Raw genomic sequence first — 21,637 nt, forward strand, 5'->3', positions numbered from 1 at the left:
ACCCTCAAATTTAGTGGCTTCTTTTTTGTGCCAATCATATCATAACCCTTGTTTCCACCATCAAAATTCCCAAGTCAAAAGACTGGCAACAGTGTCCTTGGCACCAATCAAGGCTAATTTTGGTACAAGTTGAAGGCACGTGCAACTGTGCAAGGAAAAAAGAAGAAGAATGAAAGAAAAAATATGGGCAGAAAAAAAAAAAATGGACACATGGCTTTTGTGTGAAAGTCTTGAGATAGGATGGAAAACTTTGCAGAACTTGAGGCTGTTTAGTTGTAGCATCTGAAGAATCTGGGCCTTCTATTAGCAGGCTAGAAAAGCCAAAACTAAACTCAACCTCCCTACTCAGAAAATCACCAGCCCCAACAGGGCACTTTTAATTTGATAACTCTCAACAAATACTTATTTAAAAAAAAAAAAAAAAAAAAAAAAAAACTAAGGGATACAGAAAAGGGAAACAAATCTACTTTTCAATGCTATGAATTTGAATAAAACATAAAGTTAATGCGTAATGCTATACATCACGTTCTTTTTCCCTCTTTCTTTAAAGTTTATATCATTTGGTACATAGAGATTGTTTTTTCGATTGAGGGAACCACGTCACATCGGTTTTGAGGGATGGGAAGAGAATAGCGGGATGATGAATAGAATCACTCAAAATTATTACCTTGTTTATTTTATTTTAAAATTAACTTGTTAATCTCATGTGTAATTTCAATCCTTCCATGAGAAAAGTTGGCTGTCAGAATTTTGGGACATCTTGGAGGAAATACTAAAGGCTTGATAAGCCTCTCTTGTCCTCTTGGATCTCTCTTGAGTTGAGTTGTGTTTATCTTCTCTTTCCCTATGAGAGATGACTTTTTTTTTGGGGGGGTATTTCTTGTATTTTCTCTTTGTTTAATGAATTATGACTGTTTGATAATCGTTTTGGGATTTGTTTGAAAAATATTTTTGACATAAAAGTGAAAATTATTTTTAAGAAAAAATACAATTTATTCCCAAAAGTTTAAAAAATGACATATGATTCCACAACAAACTATCAAATGCACTATCAGTTAAGTTTTTAAATTATGTCATGTGCGACACACATGACATATTAGCCTCAAAATGCCCCAAAGGGGTCATGTGTATTTCTTTCTTTTCTTAAAACTTTGTGGTGGCACATGCTTTGGCAAATGTGACGCTCCAAACATTTACCGAGAAAATTTGAATGGAGTAGTATCCTCATTTTTTGCATGCTGTTGTAAGCTCTGTTTTTGTTTTTTTTTTTTTTTGTTTTGTTTTGTTTCGTTTTTTGTTTTTTGTTTTTTATTTTTCTATCTTCTTCTTGTTGGTTGTCGTTTTTTTTTCTTGTGTGCATAAAAAAAAATAAAAAAAAATCCATGAACTTTTTTATTTTTTGTCGGAAGAACATGAAATCATGGGAAGAAGATGAAGTGATGGACATACTAAGTTGGAAGCCCAAGACAATATAATTGAAAGGCCAATAGCCCACCCAGGAACAACATAAGACACCATTGACCATCACCCCCAACATCTTGGGTGACCATCTTGCAGGCCCAGTGAACACTCTGCTCATTTTTGCCTCTTACCTCTTTCTTTCCCTCTCTCTGACAATGGCTTCTTCAACTTTTCTCGAGCGTTACGGTTACGATTTGCTGTTGGGATCAATTGCTGCGTTCTACGTGATCATGGTTCCCTACACTAAGGTCGAAGAAAGCTTCAACGTTCAGGTACTCTTCTACTACTTAGCTCCTATTGTTTTCTCTTTCAACCGAAACAGAAAACGTGCAAGAAAACCAAAAGAAAATGAATAATTGTATAGGGGAAGATAAAGTTTTTGCAGTAGAAGCGCTTTCAATAAGAAAGCTTTTTGGGTACCCATCTGAGCAATGTAAATGGAGAAGAAAAAGAAAAATGAAAAACTTATTAATCAGTGTTAAATATGTGATATGAAGTTTTGTTTACTTGTTGTTTTCTCAGTTTTCTGGGCTAGCAAGAATGGGTAATGTCCTGTTTGGTTTGGAGCATTTAGTTTTAAAGTTTTTCCTTTTTTAGTGTCTGGGACCTGACATAAAACTCTGTACTTGGTTCAGTCTGATTCTACCATATGGCGTAATTGATTTGAGTTTTGATATTTTTGTGTACAAGAAAATTCAAGAACGATAATCCGCTTCAATCCCATTAAGTGTTAATCCCAATATAAGTTCAGTATGCGAGGCTGAATTTCTTCACTTTCTAAGTTCATTATTTCAAGATCAACTTGTTATTGCATGTTGTAAAGCTTCTATGGCTCCTTTGCTTGCTAACTCTCTTTGTTTATCTTGTTAATCGTTTGTTGACCTAGGCAATGCACGATATTCTTTATCATCGACATCACTTGGATGATGTAAGTTTACTTGACTGTATCTTCAATATCTTTTCAGTATTCGATTAGGTTGGAAATTATAAACTTTCAATCTAATTGTCTAGTTTGGATGTTTGTTTTCATAATCAGTATGATCATTTGGAGTTTCCTGGTGTCGTTCCTCGCACTTTTATTGGTAAGCTTCAATTCTTCTATGGGTAGCTTAGAGGATCTTCAATACCACTTGGCATACATCTTTTCCCTCTCTCTTTACTATAGATATATGTATATAATGTTGTTTAGTTACCTTTTTATTCATTTAATATTGCTAAAGTGATGATAGAGCCCCATAACTTAGCACAATGCAGTCCCATATTTGTAGCATTGTTTTATCGTATATGTGGTTTTATATCTCATATGATTGCGAAGAGTTATACATTTTATAGTTTGATCTCTCTCTAGTGCTTTGCCTGTAAATATATTATTGGTTTACCTATTGAGCTCAGATGCTTATGTGTCTACATAGTTATTCAACTTAGATTGTTTTATTTGAGACATGAAACTCACTGGTCAACCTAATAGAGTTTGAATGGTTTTTCTAACTTATGAAATATTTGATGGATATAAAATTCTTTCTTCTAAGTGATCAAGCATACCAAGAAGATTAAATTCACTCCTTAAAAAGTACTGTTTTTCCTGTAGGGGCCTTGCTTGTATCAACTTTGGCGTCTCCATTTATTCTAGCAATGAACTTGCTGCAGTTGCCAAAGATTTACAGTCTTTTTGCAGGTTAGTTCTTTGGGTACTCGGCACACTATATGAATTTATTTATCAAGATTGAAATCAAATTTGGTTCTATTGAGGTGCTGTGCCATAAGGCTTGTTAGTTATGGGAGTGTAGCACAAGATCTCATCTAGTTAATATCTGAAATCCTTGTTAGCCTCCAGAATTACTTGGTACTTCTTGAACTTTATGTGAGTAATTGGAGTGACTAATTATTGCAAGTGATTTGCAAGGAAAAAGTTGTTCTTGTTTTTATTTTCCTCTAAGTTTTCCTATATTTTCTACCCCTTTTAAGAATGACTGTTTCTGTTGGATTTATTTCTGGAAACTAGATCTACAATCTTTTCTTTTCCATATATTTGATTGTCATTTGGCCTTATTACCGCTTGTAATTCTTGGCTTCTATCTGGATAAGATCAAAGTCTTAAAAAGACTAAATAAATCTATAGAAAATTATGATCTTGGTATTGAGTTCAAGAATACAACTCTCAATGACTTAGATAAGACGCTACTTTAATGATAATTCTTTTTGAGACAGCCTCTGAAATTATGTGGACCAACGAATGTGGTCATTTTTGTATCATATATGTCATCAAATCTTTTGGTAGTGTTTTCTTTCAGCAGTTGAATAATATCTAACTAGTGTGATTGCTTTTATAAGTCTCCGAATAGTAGCATATTGGATGCTTGACACTGCACTTTCCTCTCTTCCTTTTTCACCTTTTCTAAACCCTGGACTTTGGTGAGAACGTCCTTAATATTTTCTGGCCTTTTGTTATGTGTCTTACTATTATACACATGAAGCCCCCCTGGTCAAAAAAAAGAAAAGAAAAGAATAGACATCATTTGTGTTTTATCTTTTCATTCTGTCATCTTGTCTATTTATTACCGTAAAGTAAGCTGACCTATTTCTTTTGTTGTTGTCTAGTTCGAATGGCGTTAGGTTGCATCATATTAAGTACATTGCGATTTTTCCGTCTTCAGGTATGTTCTTTTTCTTTTCATTGACTTATGCCTGGAAGGTTCAATAGTTAGTGGTTCTAAGGCTAAGAGCTTGCATGAGGCCATGCCATTGTCTTGTCTGGATTTAAATACAAATTTAGATTGGAATGAACAAACATATTCTGAATCTTCTTGATTAGCTTTATTACCTCTCTTGGAATCGAAAACTGGTGCTCAAGTTACATGGCCAGTGTACCTCATGAACATGATGAGTGAATTGAGGATGCATATTTTAGCAAGCCTGAAATACCGGTCCCAGGGGAAAAAGAAAAGAAAGCTGGTCAGTATAACATATAATAACACGTGAACTCTATCCATAACTTTTGATAGTGATATTTATGAACCATCAAAACTTGTTAAAAGAAAAGAAAAAAAAAAAAAAAAATCTATGAACCATCAGAGTTAACCTTGGAAGACTTGTTTTTATGGATCCAGTTGAAGCTGATATTTTGCAGCCTTGAGTTCTGATCTCTCAAGCAATCATCTCCCTTTAACTATTATTAAATTCATTATTTCCTGATATTAGTTTTTTGATCAAAGTTATTACCCAGAAATTATCAAATTTTTAACTGACTGCTTGTTCTTAGAAATATATAAAAGATGCAAAACTGTTAATTTTGTATTTGTAAATCTTTTTCTCTGTGAAGTATTGTCCTCTTGATATTTAGTCTTTCACACAACTAGTTACGAAGTTGAACTCTTTTTGAGCAGGTTAAAGATAAGTTTGGAAATCAAGTAGAAGCTTTCTTTGTAATACTAACTGCACTCCAGTTTCACTTGCTGTTCTACTGTACCCGCCCTCTTCCTAATATACTAGCTTTTGGTGTAGGTAATGTATAACTCTTTTATGCTCATTTTCTTCCTTGTAACAGTAGTTAGTTTTTTTTTCCTGTTTCTTTTGGGGCAAGTCATTCCTTCCAACATAAGAAAGTAGAGGAAGCATTCTTTAGGATTGCAGATCAGTCTCACCACTTGACCCTGGTTTTAGGTTTTTATTTTTATTTTTATTTCTCTCTCTCTCCAGTTATTCTAGTATATTCGTTCCAAACTTAGGCCAAAACAATTTGTGGTGAAACTATATATATGAGTTTACATCTATTTATCATTATACCATTGCGATTATGTGAGTCTTTTAGGATTTGTTAAGTGTGTTGTCTTAATAGTTTGGCATACTGGTATCTTGTGTTTGCGGTCGTACTTTCTAGGAAGGATTAGACAAAGACAGAGAACATGAGTAGTAGACTATCACTGTACTTTTACTCTTCATGCTTATATTCCAATAGGGATGCTGTGCTTGGTATATAATGCATTTTGATGTTATTCTCATTTTAAAGTAGGAACCGACTGTCACTCTTTCAAGGGAGGTTGTTTTGTGCTGATCAAGCTTCTTTGATTTTTATTTTTGATTGTTAACAAAACTGATGAGCTTCTGTCATGGTAGCTGGCTCTAATATTTTTTACTTTATCTGTTGTAGTCAACTTGGCATATGGATATTGGTTGAAGGGGAGCTTTTATGCAGCATTAAATTGTTTGGTATGTGTTCGATTTGCTAACATGTAAAATTATGCACTATACATGCAATGCTAGTTATACTGAATTTCACAAGCTCTTACCTACATAACTCAGTTATACTTCACAAAGTCCTGCTGCCTTTCAGGTTTATAGCTAGATTGAAGGCATGCCATTCTGAACTTGGTTACCTATCTTAGTATGTTTTCTGTGTTTTTCATGATTGAAAAACTATAGATTATCTAGTTGCTGGATTTCTTGAGCTTTGGGCAACAATGCCATCTATACCACTTTGCAAAAATAACACATGGTTAATGGCTGTCTCTTTGGCAATGTCTAATTCTGATGGTACACACTGAGCGATTATCAAGTCAAAATCAACCTTGCCAACTAGTTGAATAAAGTTCAAGATATCTTCTTGCATTTTAAAGTTTAGCAGAGGTGAGGGAAGAAAATGACGTGAAGACATTTACGAGTGATTATTTACAAAGATTAGAATTATGGTTGGCTAACGGGACCTTCATGGAAGAGTAAATAAGTTGGGGGCAGGGATTAAAAAATTAGTTGATATGCAGAGGGAGCGTGCATACAAGAAGGATTGAGTTAAATTTGAGTGGGTGGTGTGAAGAAAGGAGATATCTTCAACTTGTGTAGATCTGCTTGTGCATACAACATCATTTTTGGAAAGAACTAGAGAGGATCGAGAGACGGGAAATTGATTTTCTGTTGTGAAGCAGGATTTGTGTGATAGTCATCCAAGAGAATACTGATTAAGCCATGCAAGTATATATATTGTATATTTCCATCCAGTGTGTTCTTTTACTATCTGTGAAATTCTTATGAATTTTAGAATTGGGATATTTGTAAAGTATTAAGAATTTTGTATTCCTGACTGTTAAAGAAATTTCGCTAAGTTCATCTCAGAGTCAGCATCTCAAAGCAGGTTGCATGTAGTGTAGTAATAAAATTGAAATGGACATGGTTGATATGGACTTGAGAATCAAAGTATGGACATGGTTAATATTCAATTATATGACCTGTATGGGTTTATCTTCGTCCTGCTTAAGTACCCTCTCACCTTTTAGTTTAAATAATGACGAAAGTCTTGGAGGAGCATTTTGTATGACAATATATTAATATCCTTTTAAGGTGCCCTTGCTGTCTAGCCAATGAACTTCAACTCAAATGGTACCCCTCTCCCATGAACCACCGAGTGTGTGTTCTCACCACTCCAAAAAGGAAAAAAAGGCCCTTGCTGTCTAACCATTAAGGTAAGCATAGTTGTGGACCGACTATGGATTACGTGTTAGTTTCCATGGATATTCTTATTTTATGATGTAGAAATAATTATTTTTATTCTGTTTTAGAGTCATTGTTGTGGTGCCATTAGTAAAATAGAGAAGGAGCAAGGGTGAAATTTCATCTCTTTTTTTTTTTTATGAGAGCCTCCAAGTGACTCCGGGGTATATATTGCTCCCGTGCTTTTTTTCTAACCCAATTATTTAGTTTGTAGCACATGCGAACTTTGAATTATCTTCAACCTTATTCAAAATTGGAAACTAACAAGGGTCTGCGAATGTCGTTCACAAGGCAACTATCATGGGTGTTGCCATCCCCACCACTGATTGATAAATTGCATGAATATTGATTTGAAAATAAGCTCTATATAATGTTTATACAATAGCAAGCATTAAGCAACATAATGCTGTTATTTGATACAAAATGTCACTTCTTTCGTACAAAAATTCCTGCGAACTTTGAATTATCTTCAGCTTTAGTCAAAATCGGAAACTAACAAGGGTCTGTGAATGTTGTTCACAAGGCAACTATTGTGGGTCTTGCCATCCCCACCATTGATTGATAAATTACATGAATATAATTTGGAAAAAAGCTCTATATAATGTTTATACAATAGCAAGCATTAAGCAACATAATGCTGTTATTTGATACAAAATGTCACTTCTTTTGTATCAAAATTCATTCATATGGCCTTACGGCGAGATTCGAACTATTGACATTCACTTTATGAGACGTAGTCCCTAGCCGATTGAACTACCTTTTGGGATTAAATGAGAGGTTTTCTATATTTACATGGTTATGACTTGCTTAGGTAATTGGACCTAAACAAAGAATTTTTATTTTTTATTACACTGATATTTCTGCTTTGACATGGTTGATCTGCAATTCATTATGTATTGTATTATGTACATGTCGAATTTTTCTATTATTTAAATTGCTTAACTAGGATTGCATGTTTGCTTTGCTGAGATCTTATTACGGCTCTCTGTTTTCTAATGACAACAGATTTTTGCTACAGTCATCTTTAGATGTGACATGCTGTTACTTCTTGGCCCTCTTGGCCTGACACTTCTGTTGGTAGGTTGTTGTGCTATAATTTTTTTTTTTTTTTTTCTCTTTCTTGCTTTGTTCCCCCTCCTGGTGAAATTATGATCCAAAGTTTCATAGCTTGCTATTATTGTCTGTTGAAAATTTCATGGTTGATACGCTTCTATCATATTTTTCCTGCATTTGTGTATATGGGAAGGAACTAGGTTGAACTTTTTAGATCAAATTTAGTTAGTAGTAAAAAGTTTGTATTTGGAACTAATGATGCGCAAGATATATATAAGAGGAATGCGTGAGAAAAGGGAGGAATCCAAATATCATTCCCACCTAAGGATTAGCTTATGTAATGCAAAGGGAGGAGCAAACCAGAAATGGAATACACTAACAAGAAAATCAAGATGCTAAAAAATTATAGAAGTGATGATGTTGGACTGTTCTAAATTCCTATGATCTTATACACCTGGACGCCATCTGATTTGTAATGATGAAATCCACAATAGCAGGCTCCAACTCCCCTACTTCAAAAGTCTTAACAAGGCAATTATGGACACCTTCTCTAGAATAAGCACTTTGACATCAAAAGCTCTACAACTTTGTCGAAAGGAGTAAAGGTGTCTCTAGTGTAGTGCATTTGGGAAAGGCAAGTGCAGCTTGGTTGTCGAAGTCGGTTGAGGCTTTGATTCGCAGAGGACTGGGAGAGTTTGTGAAAGTCTTGGAGGGTTGGTAGGGCTGAGAGTGTTTATGATGTCTTTGATTCGTGGAGGCTTTGAAGTCTTGGAGGAGTGTGCAGAGATGTTCGAATTGGCATGGCCGGCGTGGCTTCATTGTCCTACCAGAGGGCCAAGAAGGGCAGGGATGGAAAGGATGTGTCCTGGAGCAGTGAAAGGTTTCAGCTTTTCTCAAGGAGTCTTCCGGTGGTGGTCGATGAGGTGTTACTTGTGCCCATCCATCATTAGGTGGTGGTCCTAGTGGGTATGGAGTAGTTCACTCGGTTTCTCGTGGGCATGCTTCACCAAACAAGGTGGTGCGAATGCTGGAGTCCAAGAAGCTTGTACCGGGGATAGAGGCACATAAGAATTCATACAAGGAGGTTCTAAGTGGGTCAAGAAAGGCCAACCACGGCTCTGCCAGGTCCTTGGTTCAGTAATTAGCAGTGGGGAAGGTACAAGGAAGGACAGTCCCAGGTTTCCTACTAGGACCAGCATAATCCACGTCAACCCTACTAGTCTGAAGATGGTATTCCATAGGGCATTAGCCATCTCACAATGTAGCAAAAGACTAAAAGGTGGCCCACTGACTTCTCAGTCTTACACATACAACACCAATCAACCACAATGTCATGCCGCTTTCTGAGATGATTCAGGGTTAGAATCTTTCCTAAGGTATTTGAGCAAACAAAGAATGTCACTCTTACTGGAGCCTTATTTTACCAAATACTCCTTCAAGGGAAAGGAGTGCTATCATGGAGAACAAGGACATTGTATTATGTGGTGCCTTTGGAGGGGAAAGAAATTATCGGAGTTTTGAAAGACCACGAACAGTTGGTAGCAGAACTAAAGGATTTTTTTCTTCTTGACTCTTTATCACTAGATAATTGCCTTTAACTTAAATATTTTTAACTTCCATGCTTTTCTTGAACTTTTTTTTTTTTTTTTTGCTAATTAGGTGTTTCTCTTGCATATTTCCTATGTACTTGGGTTGCACCTTTTTTGTGCTTTGAAAAATTGCGTTTACTTATCAAAAAGTATACCTAATGAAAATTGACTTCATATGGTCGCTTGTTGCTTTGTAGTGCTTATTGACAATTAAAAAGGAATCTCACATGGTTTCAATTGATTACTTTTTTTGATAAGTAATCGCAAATTCATTAAAAAGCGCAGAGACGCAGCCCAAGTACACATGAAGTATACAAGAGAGAAATCTAACTGATTATTAATCATACTATACTCATGCTATGTCCCTAAGTAGTGCTGCATTGATAAGCATGCTTTGCATAGTATGCCGCTAGCTTCCATATAGAGTGAGACTGAGGTTTATGAATTAGATAGTATGCCACTAGCTTCCATTTATATAAAGTGAGAATGAGGTTTATGAATTAGATTTACGATGGCTTTATACTTTTCCTTCCTTTTTTTTTTTTTTCCTTTTCTTTTGATGTTTTCTCTTGCATACCTACTGCATGCTAGGGTTATTCCCCTTTCTGCACTTCTTTAATAAATTCTTTTACTTTTACATTATGGAAAGAAAAAACTTTTTGTTGCATTGAGGACTGACTCAACTAAGTAGAATGCTTAAAAGAAATCAATACAAACTACCGGGCTTCAACTAAGTGGAATATATAGTCATAATAATAGTTCCCCAGCTGGTACACAATCTCTTAGCTTGAACTGATTTCTTCCAGTGCTTTAAAGAACAGATTCTCTCTCACACTTTTGCACATATAGCTTCAACTTCGCCTTCATTTCTACTAGTGCCACCACAGATTCATGCATTTCTTCCAATCCATATATGGTATACATGAGAATTTAATGGTATCAATGACAGACCAAATCAATTTCATTATGGGAGACGTTAAAACGCTGCACTGGGGTAGCTCTGTTGTGCATAGGTTGGTTAATTTATCATTTATTTTCTTTATGTTTTTTATTTATTTATTACAATTCAACTCAAGTAAGCCTTCCTATATGATTGGGATTGGCTACATGATGATAACTCCAGTACTAATATCTAGCTTTGAAATTCTCCTCAGCACAGGTCTCACCATATTGGTTGATTCAATTATGTGGAAGAGGATACTCTGGCCTGAATTTGAAGTTTTTTGGTTCAACTCTGTTCTGAATCGAAGTTCTGAGTGGGGTGTATCCTCTTAAAGAAAATTTTCTTCTGCACACTTAAGAGAAATTTCTTGTCTCTCTTATATACTTTTCGTATGTAAGGGCTTTGCCTGTTTTATTTTCAATAAATTATTATTCATTTAAAAAAAAAATTCTATTGCACATTCGATGTTGTTGTACAATTTGAAAACCTTTGAGTGTTCTGTAGGAATGATTTAATTATCCATCCGTCTCTCTGATCAATTTTTATTTTCATTTATTATAGTTTTTTCTCTTTTAGATCCACATGAGCGCACACATGCTGGTAAGGTTACTATCTGTTTGCAGCTTGTTTTTTGGCATACTGTTAAGTTTAAACAATGCTGAGTCATCTCCTCTTGTAGACATTCTGAATGCTGTGTAATGAGGGTAAAAGACTAGTCCTGCTTGTATCCTGAAGAGTCTAAAGTGTGGTAGTTGTATCTTTTCTCTTATGACAATTTTCTAGTAGTATGGTTCTATCCTATTATTTGTGTCATAGCTCCATTCTGGTAGTTACCTTTGGTGCCTGCTCGTGTAGGAGTCTCATATGACGTTCTTTTTTTTTTAAAAGATTAGGACCAAGATCTAGGAATCTTATCATTTACTCATTGCTTGATATTTTAAGGAGGATCATCTTGTCAGTTGTGGGCATGAAAGTTGATTCTAAAAATGTAGTGATAAAGACACTATCTGTGTTCCTTAACATCTCTTTTTGTCAGACACAGTCCATTCACTGGTACTTCACTTCAGCACTGCCACGCTCATTGCTTGTCGCATATCCTCTTTTTCTGGTGAGTTTTGCAACTAGTAAATGTGCAAAGATATAATCATCCTAACTTTGCCTTCATGCATTTGCTATGGTGCTTCCTTTGCATCATGTACTTACTACCAAAAATGGTTACCTAATTTCAATTTGGTGATGGCTTATAGTTCTTCTTTCTTGCAGCTTGGGGTCTTACTTGACAGAAGGGTTTTATCCTTCGTTCTTCCAGTTTTCTTTTTTATTGTACTTTACTCTAAGCTTCCCCACAAGGTAGCCCATTCAATTTTATTTTATTTTTTATTTTTTTTCCTTATTAAGAAGCCATATATGATACCATTTCATTTCATAATGCAGGAGCTTCGTTTTATTATTAATTCGGTTCCAATCTTCAATTTATCTGCAGCAATTGCAGCTACTAGAATGTATGTTGCAGATGTTTAATGTTCATCTATATCTTAAGTAATATGTTGAAAATTTTCGAGGATTGTCATAATATTGTCAAAGACTTGTTTAATAAGTCCGTTGAGTTAAAAGAAAATCACTGGATTAGATCATTGTGTATTTTGAAGGATAGGTTTAGATGCCTTATCACTTCCCTAGGCTCGTCACTTGAAAGCTAAGGTCAGATTAAGCAAGAGACTGAGCCTTCTTCCTATGTCTCCCACTTTTTTTGCCCCGTCTTTCTTTTATCAGCTAGAAATCATCCACTTCAGTAAAGTTTTTGAGTGATAATAAAATGATATCCTAGGGCTTGTGATTCTTTTCTACCTTCTTGGTCTCCCCCTTCTTATTTATCTATCCTCCATCTTTGCTACTTTATTATTTTTAATGGCTGTTTGGGGGTTTGAAAGACTTTTCTATCCAGTATCTTATATGTTACTTTTGTTGTGACATGATGTGTTGTCCCAAATGTTGTTGGTGCTTTGCTTGATGTGGTGTATTTGGAGAGAAAGAAATGACCGAAGGTTTGAAGATAGTGAGAGGACAGTGGCGGAGTTAAAGACCTTTTTTTTTATACCCTTTTCCATCGGATGGCTGCTTATTGTTGTTATTACAGTTCTAGTTTTCTTGACTTTTTGTGCTCCTTGTTCTTTTTCTGGTTAGACATTTCTCTTGTACACTTTCTGTATACTTGGTGCGCCTTTGATTTTAATGAATTTTATTTACTTATCAAAAGAAAAAAGTGTACATGCAACAATCCTGCTGGCTCACATGGGCAATAGATTCAAAAGTTTCATACTTCTTGAAATAATTGATATATTTGTAACTTCACATTTTCTTTTATCTGAAAGCATCGGCTTCTAGAATAATGTATTTGCTGCCTTTTTAGTCTTTCTGTGCTTTCAATTGCTAATGCATTTTGTCATTTTGTGCCCCAAATTGTTACAGCTACAACAATAGGAGGAAGACTTTCTGGAAGTTGCTTTATTTCGTAATGCTGGGATTACTATTAATCAGGTTGGTTGATAAACCATTCTGTTTCGGAGCAAGGCACAAAATTAATGTAATTTACCTAGGATGGATGTATAGGCATCGTTTTATATGTATTTCCAGTAGTTTCCATGCATTTCTACTGTCTTACATTTTGTATGATTTTTGGAAATGGTTTTTGAACTTTTTTGTTTCTGAACTGACTGAAACAGTGCACCAAAATTTGTTCCTTGGATAGCAAATCAGTCTTATGTTGTTTTATTTTATTTTCGCACTACCATTTTTGGATGTCCTATTTGGAAGGTTGATGTACATGAATTTATTATTTTCCTACACTACCCTTTCTTATACTGAGTAAGAAAATATCTCCAATTACAAGTTTTGGGAGGGCATTTTTGGAAACATATTTTTAAAACTTGAAAATTGATGCACGTGATATTCCCTTAAAAACTTGACTTTCAAAGGTGGACAAACAATTTGGGCTAAAGAAGTGGTTTCTCCATTTGTACTCTTCTTCTGTTTTTGCAGTCTAGGGTGCACCATCATAACTTTCATGGCATCCTACCAGAATTATCCCAGTGGGCATGCTTTGAAAGAGTTGCATCAAATTGGTTAGTTCTCTCTCTCTCTCTCTCTTTGTCTTTTTCTTGTCTGAGATTCAGGCTTCGATTTGTTTCTTTTAGTAGTTTCTCAAGCTAAAAGATTTGGATGTTTCCTGTATCCCCACAAAATAAAAGAGAAGAATAATTATATGTTTTTGGCAAGAATTTGAGCATTGATTTTATTGACAGGTCATCTTCCTAACAATACAAACGAGCAGTGGGTTCACATTGATCCCTTTTCAGCCATGAATGGAATATCCCGCTTTTGTGAAAATAATTTCCCCTGGAGGTATATCTGATTATCGCTTGGTGTATATGGATTATGTCTTTTGATGGTAGTTTTCTATTTTGGAGTAATTCACTTATCTCTTTTAAAGTACTCAGATTTTGTGAACCAAAGTAATTGATGATTTCACTGACTTAAATTAGCTAGTCATCATTATGTTCACTACATGGTAATTTATGCTGTTTATGTAAACAGCTGTTTCTGGAAAACCCAGATAACTGTTCCATGCGATGCAATCGATTTTTTTTTAAAAATCTGATAACGAAGTTCTGTTGGTGCATAACTTATGTAGAAATTCTGTTTAATGTTTGAGTATATTTGATTATCTCTACAGAGTGCGAAGTTTGTGTATGACTTACACATTATAAGTATTTTTGTAAAGCAGGTATTCCAAAGAAGAAGAGATCCCTATAGAAGAATTTCGCCACAGAAATTTCACCTATCTTATAAAGTGAGTTTTCCAACATCTCTCATTTTTCTCTATCCTTAAAGCAGCCCTGGGCCTATTAATGTCAATAGAGTATCTATTTGAGGGAGAAATCTGTTCCATGCCATATCATTTACCTCCTATGACAAAAATACCCTAAATTAAGATTAATCTTTACTTTGTTTACTGCATAGTGTTCTTTACCCCAATGTGTACCACACACTAACTTAGAAACACACACATGTACTCTGCTTGCATAGAGAAAGAGAGAAGTTTCCCAATTACCCTTTCTGGACAGTTTGCAGAGGGAAGCTTTATGCATAGCATTCTCCACCTGTAACACACACCGGGGGAGAGAGAGTTAAGTGACATCTATCATTGAGATGTAGACATGGAAGAACAATTTCTAGTACAGGGTTTTCAGAGAAAACTGTAGTGCATCCATGGATTTGAGGGGGTGGGGGGTGTTGAGGTTAGGAGAACATGCTGTTTTATCTTAAGCATTCATTCACTTATTTACGGGTAAAAGTAGTTATTTGTATCAGTAATTTCCTTCTTTGTCTCATTATTACAGTGAACATCCCACTGTTGATGGATTCAAGTGTCTATTCACCACAAATGGGTTTTCAAGAATTCGTCTTCAAATTAGCTTCCCACTGGTTTTACTGGTAGAGAATCAAAATTACCTAATGCATGCAAATGCTTGATATCCTCATGGCTCGATATTTTCTTTCTTATATCTTTTGCAGGTTAAAGAACCTAAAGTTTATATTCAAGGAAATATAGAAAGCATGGATGTTATGCATAGAAACTGGCCAGGTTGCTCATAATTATCGTGAGGTAAAGTCCAGTTCCCAAAAATTGAAACCAAGTGTTATATTAGTTGCATCTGCACCTTTTCCACACTTAATTTGGGGCAGGTGGAATCTCTTATTTGAAGTTTGCATTGCAGCTGATGATGAACAATGACCCTAGATAAACTGTACTTGATGGAGAACCTACCTTGGTGGTGGTCATTTGTATAATTCAATCTGTACTCTTAAAATTGCAAACTTGGAGCATACCAAATATCCAGACCCCCATACATGTATGAGAAGGGGACAATGATTTTGATCCAAAATTTAGCTTTTCAGTAAAACAGAATTGACAGATCTCAGTATGATACTTATCAAAAGAAAATTTGAAAGAAAAAAAAAAAATTGACATATCTCAGGGAAACTGAGGAGGTGGAGTTGCAGGAAAAAGAACACTTCTCTTAGGAGAGAGAAGATAGCAGCGGACAATATTTCGTATTATAGCACTAGAAATCTTGAATGCGATGACCTTTGTCTCACCTTTTTTTTTTTTTTTTTGAAATTTCACTTAAGACCTTTGAACTATTACGAAATTTAAAAAAATCTCAACTTCATACTTTCAATTTGATGCAACGTACCCCATCCGTCAGATTTTCAATGTTAAAAGTGATTAAATGACCTTTATACTTTTGATTTATTTTATGAAATTTCAAATTTACCCTTAATTTCAAATTAAAAATAAAAATAAAAACGAAAATTGAAGAGTAATTTGGTCTTTTTAGTCATTTCTGTTAGGGAATAATTGCTGAATCTGAATTGAATCAAATTGGAAGTTTTTGAAATTTGAAGGGGTTTTCTCAAAATGCGTAAAAGTTTAGGAATGTAAAGTGAAGTTTTTCAATTTTTTTAATGATATAAGTATAGCCAATATGATCTCTCTATTTCACTAGAAATGAGGATCGAATTCTCATCTTTGTGTTTTAGGCAATCAATTATGCACCATAGCATCACTTAATTGAGAGATGTAGGTTAGAGACAGGAGTTAGTTAAGAAATCTTACCAAACCATAAGTTAGGTATAATTTTGCATATAAACGACATTTGAGTGGCTCTTGGCATGCTCTGCTAACGACCCACAACCTTGCTTTGATGTTTATGATGTTTGCAATCAATTAAGCATTGTGAAAGAGGATGGCCTTTTTTTGCCATGTTTGTGACGTTTTTGGCCTTTAAAAATACAATTTTCATGTTGAATGTAGCTATTAATTTGGCCATCTTTCTTTACAACCTTTAATTTCATTTGCAAGGCATTTGTGTAGCGGGTCATGGACTCTCTTAGGTTTATAGAAATGAAGATACTTGATGGGCGGTCTAGAATGAGAAAAAGAGATAGTGGCAAGGTCGTTGGTTTGCACTTCAAGAATAAGGATAATCAATTCCATCGTCTACATTCACAAGCCATCAATTTTTTTTGGACAACAATTTCCTTCAAACCAGTCTGAAGAACATATCCTCCAACTCATTTAAAATAGTGTCAAATATCTATAAACATTTAAAATGTATATTAAATTCTTAACATCATTAATAGTAGTTTACTAATTTAAATTAAATTTAATGTGCCTTTTAAATGTTTATAAACATTTATCACAATTTTAAATAGGTTGGCTAAACCACCCTGTAGGGGTGGCCGGCCACCCCTAGTTTGACCTTACGAGGGTGGCTCAGGGGGTGGTTCAGCCACCCCCAAGGGCCAAGATGGGGGTGGCCGAAACCACCCCCATGGCCCTAGGGGGTGGCTCGGCCGAAACCACCCCCATGGCCCTAGGGGGTGGCTCAGCCACCCCTAAGGTCAAACTGGGGGTGGTTCGGCCACTCCCATAGAATTTTTCAAACTGGAGGTTGTGATTCAGTCTTTTTCAAAATCTGAGGTACTAGTTTTGTCATGTTTTAAAACTAGGAGGGAAAATTAAAAAACCTCAAAATTCATGTACCAAAAAAGTTATTAACCCTTTTTTTTTCTTGTTAACCTTGATTTTTAGCAAAACTCTTAAGCACCCATATAAAAGGTTTTAAAATGATTCGAAAATATAAACAAGCCATATACCATGCAAGGGAAAAGAAAAATATGAGAAAAAAAAAATTGGGTCTTACAAATTATGAAGAGACATTTGAAGCAAATAGAATAAATCAACTTGATCAAGGATGTGAAATTTTATTTAAATGGAAAGTTGTTTAAAAAAGATAATTTTTGATAAAGTGGCATATATTCTTTTACTTTTTCTTCTAAAAAAAATAAAAATAAAAATAAAAAATTGCCCATTTATTTGTGTTAATTATGAGCTTCCAAAAAAAAAAAGTTACTTCCTAAATAATTAAAAAGGTTAAATGCCCTTTCAGTCCTCGACTTTTAACGACTTTATTTTTTCTTCCTTATAGTTTTATTTTGTATCATAGGGAAAATGCTTTACTAGCAATAACACACTTGTAAAGGCAAGAGTTAATGTCTCTTGGTAATTTTGAAAATGTATTTTTGTGTCCATTAATTAATAAGTGTCTTCAACTAGAAATGTTGCTTTGTATTTAACTAGAAACAAAATCAATAAGGATGGGTGAGGGAGCTCTAGTATGAGGAGTCTCAATGTGATGATAATTATGCTTCTTCTACTAGCTGTTGGCCTGTTGCAGAGGCTAATCGCCCTCTCTCTTTTGAGTGGGTTGACGAGTTTTGCTGCAGTGCGTGCAGACTCAAATGCAACTTTCACTTTTCCAAATATCCCAAAGCATTTACACTTTGTTTTGATGTTTGTACTGCAAAATGCTTGAGGTTTTGGTCCTATGTATTACGCGGAGAGATTTGGTAAATCTTTTCTTTTTCGTTCTTTTTACATATCCCCACACGGGTGATTTAATATGGTATTCTGAGTTCGAACATTGTCTCAATCATTTACACCTTATTTTAATTAAATATTACACATATTAGGCTTTGAAATAGTCATTTTCCGATGATAAAAACTCCCGACTTACAAAGTTATGTTAAGAAAGAAAATCTTTTTGAAACAACGGTGAGCATTTTAAAAGAAAAAAGGTGTATATTATTTTACATGATCAAGAGATTATATACTAAGTTGTGGACTTACACGTCTGCTTTTAAATGCAAATTTGCAGAAAAGGGTAAAGAAGTGTTCAAGGAAGGACCCAGAAGTCCAAGTTGAGCAACAAATAAGAAGAGATAGAGAGCTAGTGGATCTAAGCTTTTGAGATTACTATATTATATCTTTTATGTTTTGGCATGATGTTAATTTAGAGAGGTTGGACTCTCACATGTTAGTAAAATATGCCAAGACCCAAAACCTTGTGGCTTCTATGTTGCAAGGGAAGGTATTATGGCAACTATCAATAAAAGAATAAGTATGTTTACTGAAAGAGAAATGTTAGTTAAAAAGTTTTCTATATTTAGTCTATATTCTCTTACAAATTTAATAGATAAACCATTAGATTTGTGGGGTCTATCATTGACTTATACGAGATCTACATAAGTTCACAACTCTAATGATTGATTTATAAGATGAAATGGACCATATATATATATATATATATATATATATAAAATATTGACTCTTATCATTTCTCTCAAAGGTAAGTCCACATATGTTATGGTTCTCTCGTATTTTTAAAAGGTAAGTTTGTGGTTTTGTAAGTTATTATGTATTGATATTTATAGTACTCTATCCGGTGCTTTTATATTTTGTGGTTTTTATGCTGCAAGCCCAATAGCTCTACCTCCCTTAAGATGGCGTTAAACACAAAATGAAATATTTTGAGGAGATAGTAATCGAATTGGAAAAAAATATATTTCAACTCGGGCTACTAAACTGATGTATTTTCAAATTATATGTGATTTTTACTAGGAATGAAAATGTGGTTACATGTAAAAAATTACATAATTTGTAACGTGTCTACTGTTTATTACTTTTTGTCACGTTACCATTTAGTAACGTGTCAAAGTACCGTGTCAAATTTGACACGTTACTAAATCGAAAACTTAAAAAAAAAAAAAAAATCGAAAACTTAAAAAAAAAAAAAATTGAAAACTTTAGTAACGTGTCAAATAGTTAGCAGTTATCAGTTAGTGCCGTTAACCCCTAATTTTTACGTGCATTTCTAATAGAGCATCTAAGAATAATATATATTTTATGCACATGTTAATTTAATCGGCTGAATTAGAGAAAAATTTGGAAGAAAACTTTGTCCCACATGGTCCATCCTATCCATTCCTCAGTTCAAAGTCATGCCTGACTTTTCGAAGTCTTGCCTGCCTTTCTTCCTAGAAGGAGAGGAGCTCATTCCTTTTATCAAATTTTCATTAGGGAAATTAAGCATTTATAAACAAAAGCTTTTTCAAGAGCATTTCTCTCTTGTCCTCAAAATCAAAATCAAGCATATCATCATGGCTTCTTATGGAACCATGCACAGGCCAACAGCCTCCTCCTCAACATCACCCTCAAAGGGTGATCGACCAGATGACTCAAAGGACTCAACAAGAAAGAAGCGCAACGATTTCAAGCTCCTATGCCCTTTCAACGTCCCCTTAAGCCCAGAAGCCGCCGCCGTCCGAATCATCCGAAACTTAGGGTATTTTGGATTATACTACACGATTTTTGTATGGATTATACTCTTTATAAGCCTTGTGCCAAAGCGCAAGGTCTCCTTAATTTTCTTGGTTGCTATGACTCTTGTGACATGCTTTTACCTTATACTACTGCGTGCACTTCCAAATTCTGTTGGGCTGCTGGATAAGGTTATTGACAAACGGCTTGTGCTCGCTTTTCTAGCCGCCGTGACGGCAGCGGAGCTCATTCTGACACGCGCAGGCATCCATCTTTGTGTCACTTTAGCCTGTGGAATACCAATCATTTTGGTTCATGCAGTTTTGAGGGTTACTGATGATCTTTTTGTTGGGGAGGAGACTTGTGCTGCTGGGGAATTGGTTCCTCTTGTAAGCATGAAAAGTAGTGGTGATATTGAGTCTCCTGCTTCTATGTGATTGATAAATTAGAAAAAAATTTACATGGTATTTGAGCTTTCTTAATTTCCAGCTTCTGTGTGATGGAATTACTTTAATTCCAGAAATCCCCATCCATTTGTTTCTCTTATTACAGCAACAAAACCATATCTAATCCAAATGTCAACCAATTAAATATTTAACTTCTTCAAAATAAATTTCGAAGTAGTTAATTTTTTTTTTTTTAACTATCCTTCACTTAAGTATTGGGTAAGCAAGTGGATTCAAATGTCAACCAATAATATGAGAAGCATATGCTTGTTAGTCAAAGCAATTAATCTTGTGGGACATTACCAAGCAGTTGGGTAAGTATTATTTGGGTGAGGGTTCGACTCCCGTAATGAAAATTTTAAAACTTAGTATTAGCTGCTTTAATTTTCACCGTTGTCCAGATGAGGTCGGATTAGATGTCTCAATCGGACTTAGAGTCTGTTTGTGATTTCGTTTAAGAAATAAAACGTTTAAGTCAAAAAGTATTTTTTGGAAAAGGTTCATTTTTAAGCTTTTGCCAAAAATGCGTTTTGGGGCAATTTTTAAGCTTTTTAAACTCTTAAAAACGCTTTTAATATTTTTACCAAACATGTTCCTTTTTTTTAAACGAAATTTTTGAGTGTTAAATGCACTTTTAAGCTCATCAAAGCACACCCAAACATGCCCTTAAGAGAGCTAGCGTTTGTAATTCTCACCATTTAAGCTTTTCTGGTGTGATTCTTAGTAAGCATGTGCTACTATAAGTTGTGGTTCTTGGAGATTGCTTGAATGGTATTTTTGCTCATTCACATACCGTGGGTTTGGGTGGGGTTTTCTTGTGGTTGGTGGAGCAAGATGGCGATGAAATTATTTCTTTTGATTTCACCGACAAGGTGAATAGGGTTAGCAAAACATTAGGATATGAATTTCATCTAAAACATTAATGCTTAATAAAATAACGCTAAAACAAGCAAAACATTTTCAATATCGTTTTTAATAAGTCCTTAATAGAGACCGAAAGAAAGCCCAAAATGTCCATTATCTAATGTGGATAATGCATACTTAATAACTGCAATAACTACGCAAATAGTGATTACTAATCTCATGACGCAGATGTGATTACCTAATAAAAAGAGATTGATAGGCAATAAAAAAATAACATTTATTTTTTAAAAATTATTAATAAATTTAAGATGAATCACTATTAAATTTTAATTTACTAATAAAAAAAATTAAGAATAAATAATAATAATAATAATAATAATAAAAGATACAACTCTTAACGTATAGCATTACTAAATCTGATGTTGTCAAATCCTCTAATTGGAGGCTGCTTTGCAGGAGGTTTCCCATTCACCTCTGCCTCCGCGGATTGTCCAAGTCCCTGTCAAGTAATGTGGGCTGGACAACGCAGCCTTTGAAGACCAAATTATAAGTCTGCATTGGACAAAGTCTGAAA

The 21,637-nt window shown here is 34.7% G+C and overlaps 2 protein-coding genes across 5 annotated transcripts; both read left to right on the top strand.

Moving 5' to 3' along the window:
- The first annotated feature begins 1,556 nt into the window (after positions 1–1,556).
- On the top strand, positions 1,557–15,509 carry LOC132179831 (dol-P-Man:Man(7)GlcNAc(2)-PP-Dol alpha-1,6-mannosyltransferase). Of its 4 annotated transcripts, none has more exons than XM_059592634.1 (20): positions 1,557–1,733; positions 2,348–2,389; positions 2,498–2,543; positions 3,050–3,136; positions 4,060–4,115; positions 4,845–4,962; positions 5,609–5,667; positions 7,948–8,019; positions 10,534–10,597; positions 10,744–10,847; positions 11,564–11,635; positions 11,791–11,877; positions 11,962–12,029; positions 12,997–13,065; positions 13,567–13,649; positions 13,830–13,929; positions 14,312–14,377; positions 14,928–15,021; positions 15,103–15,193; positions 15,274–15,509. In XM_059592634.1, the coding sequence occupies exons 1-19, from the start codon at positions 1,617–1,619 to the stop codon at positions 15,181–15,183; spliced, it is 1,485 nt and encodes a 494-aa protein (XP_059448617.1). In that variant the 5' UTR covers positions 1,557–1,616; the 3' UTR covers positions 15,184–15,193; positions 15,274–15,509. The 4 variants fall into 4 exon arrangements, with proteins under 4 accessions (XP_059448617.1, XP_059448625.1, XP_059448608.1 ...); XM_059592642.1 differs by having other exon boundaries at positions 15,294–15,509; XM_059592625.1 differs by having other exon boundaries at positions 15,306–15,509.
- A 4,084-nt stretch (positions 15,510–19,593) lies between these two features.
- LOC132172633 (PRA1 family protein F3-like) lies at positions 19,594–20,190 on the top strand. The gene has a single exon (XM_059584171.1). It carries the CDS (start codon positions 19,594–19,596, stop codon positions 20,188–20,190), a length of 597 nt encoding a protein of 198 aa, XP_059440154.1.
- The last annotated feature ends 1,447 nt before the right edge of the window (positions 20,191–21,637 follow it).

Source organism: Corylus avellana, chromosome ca1 (genome assembly GCF_901000735.1).
Source record: "Corylus avellana chromosome ca1, CavTom2PMs-1.0".
Taxonomy (NCBI): Eukaryota; Viridiplantae; Streptophyta; class Magnoliopsida; order Fagales; family Betulaceae; genus Corylus; species Corylus avellana.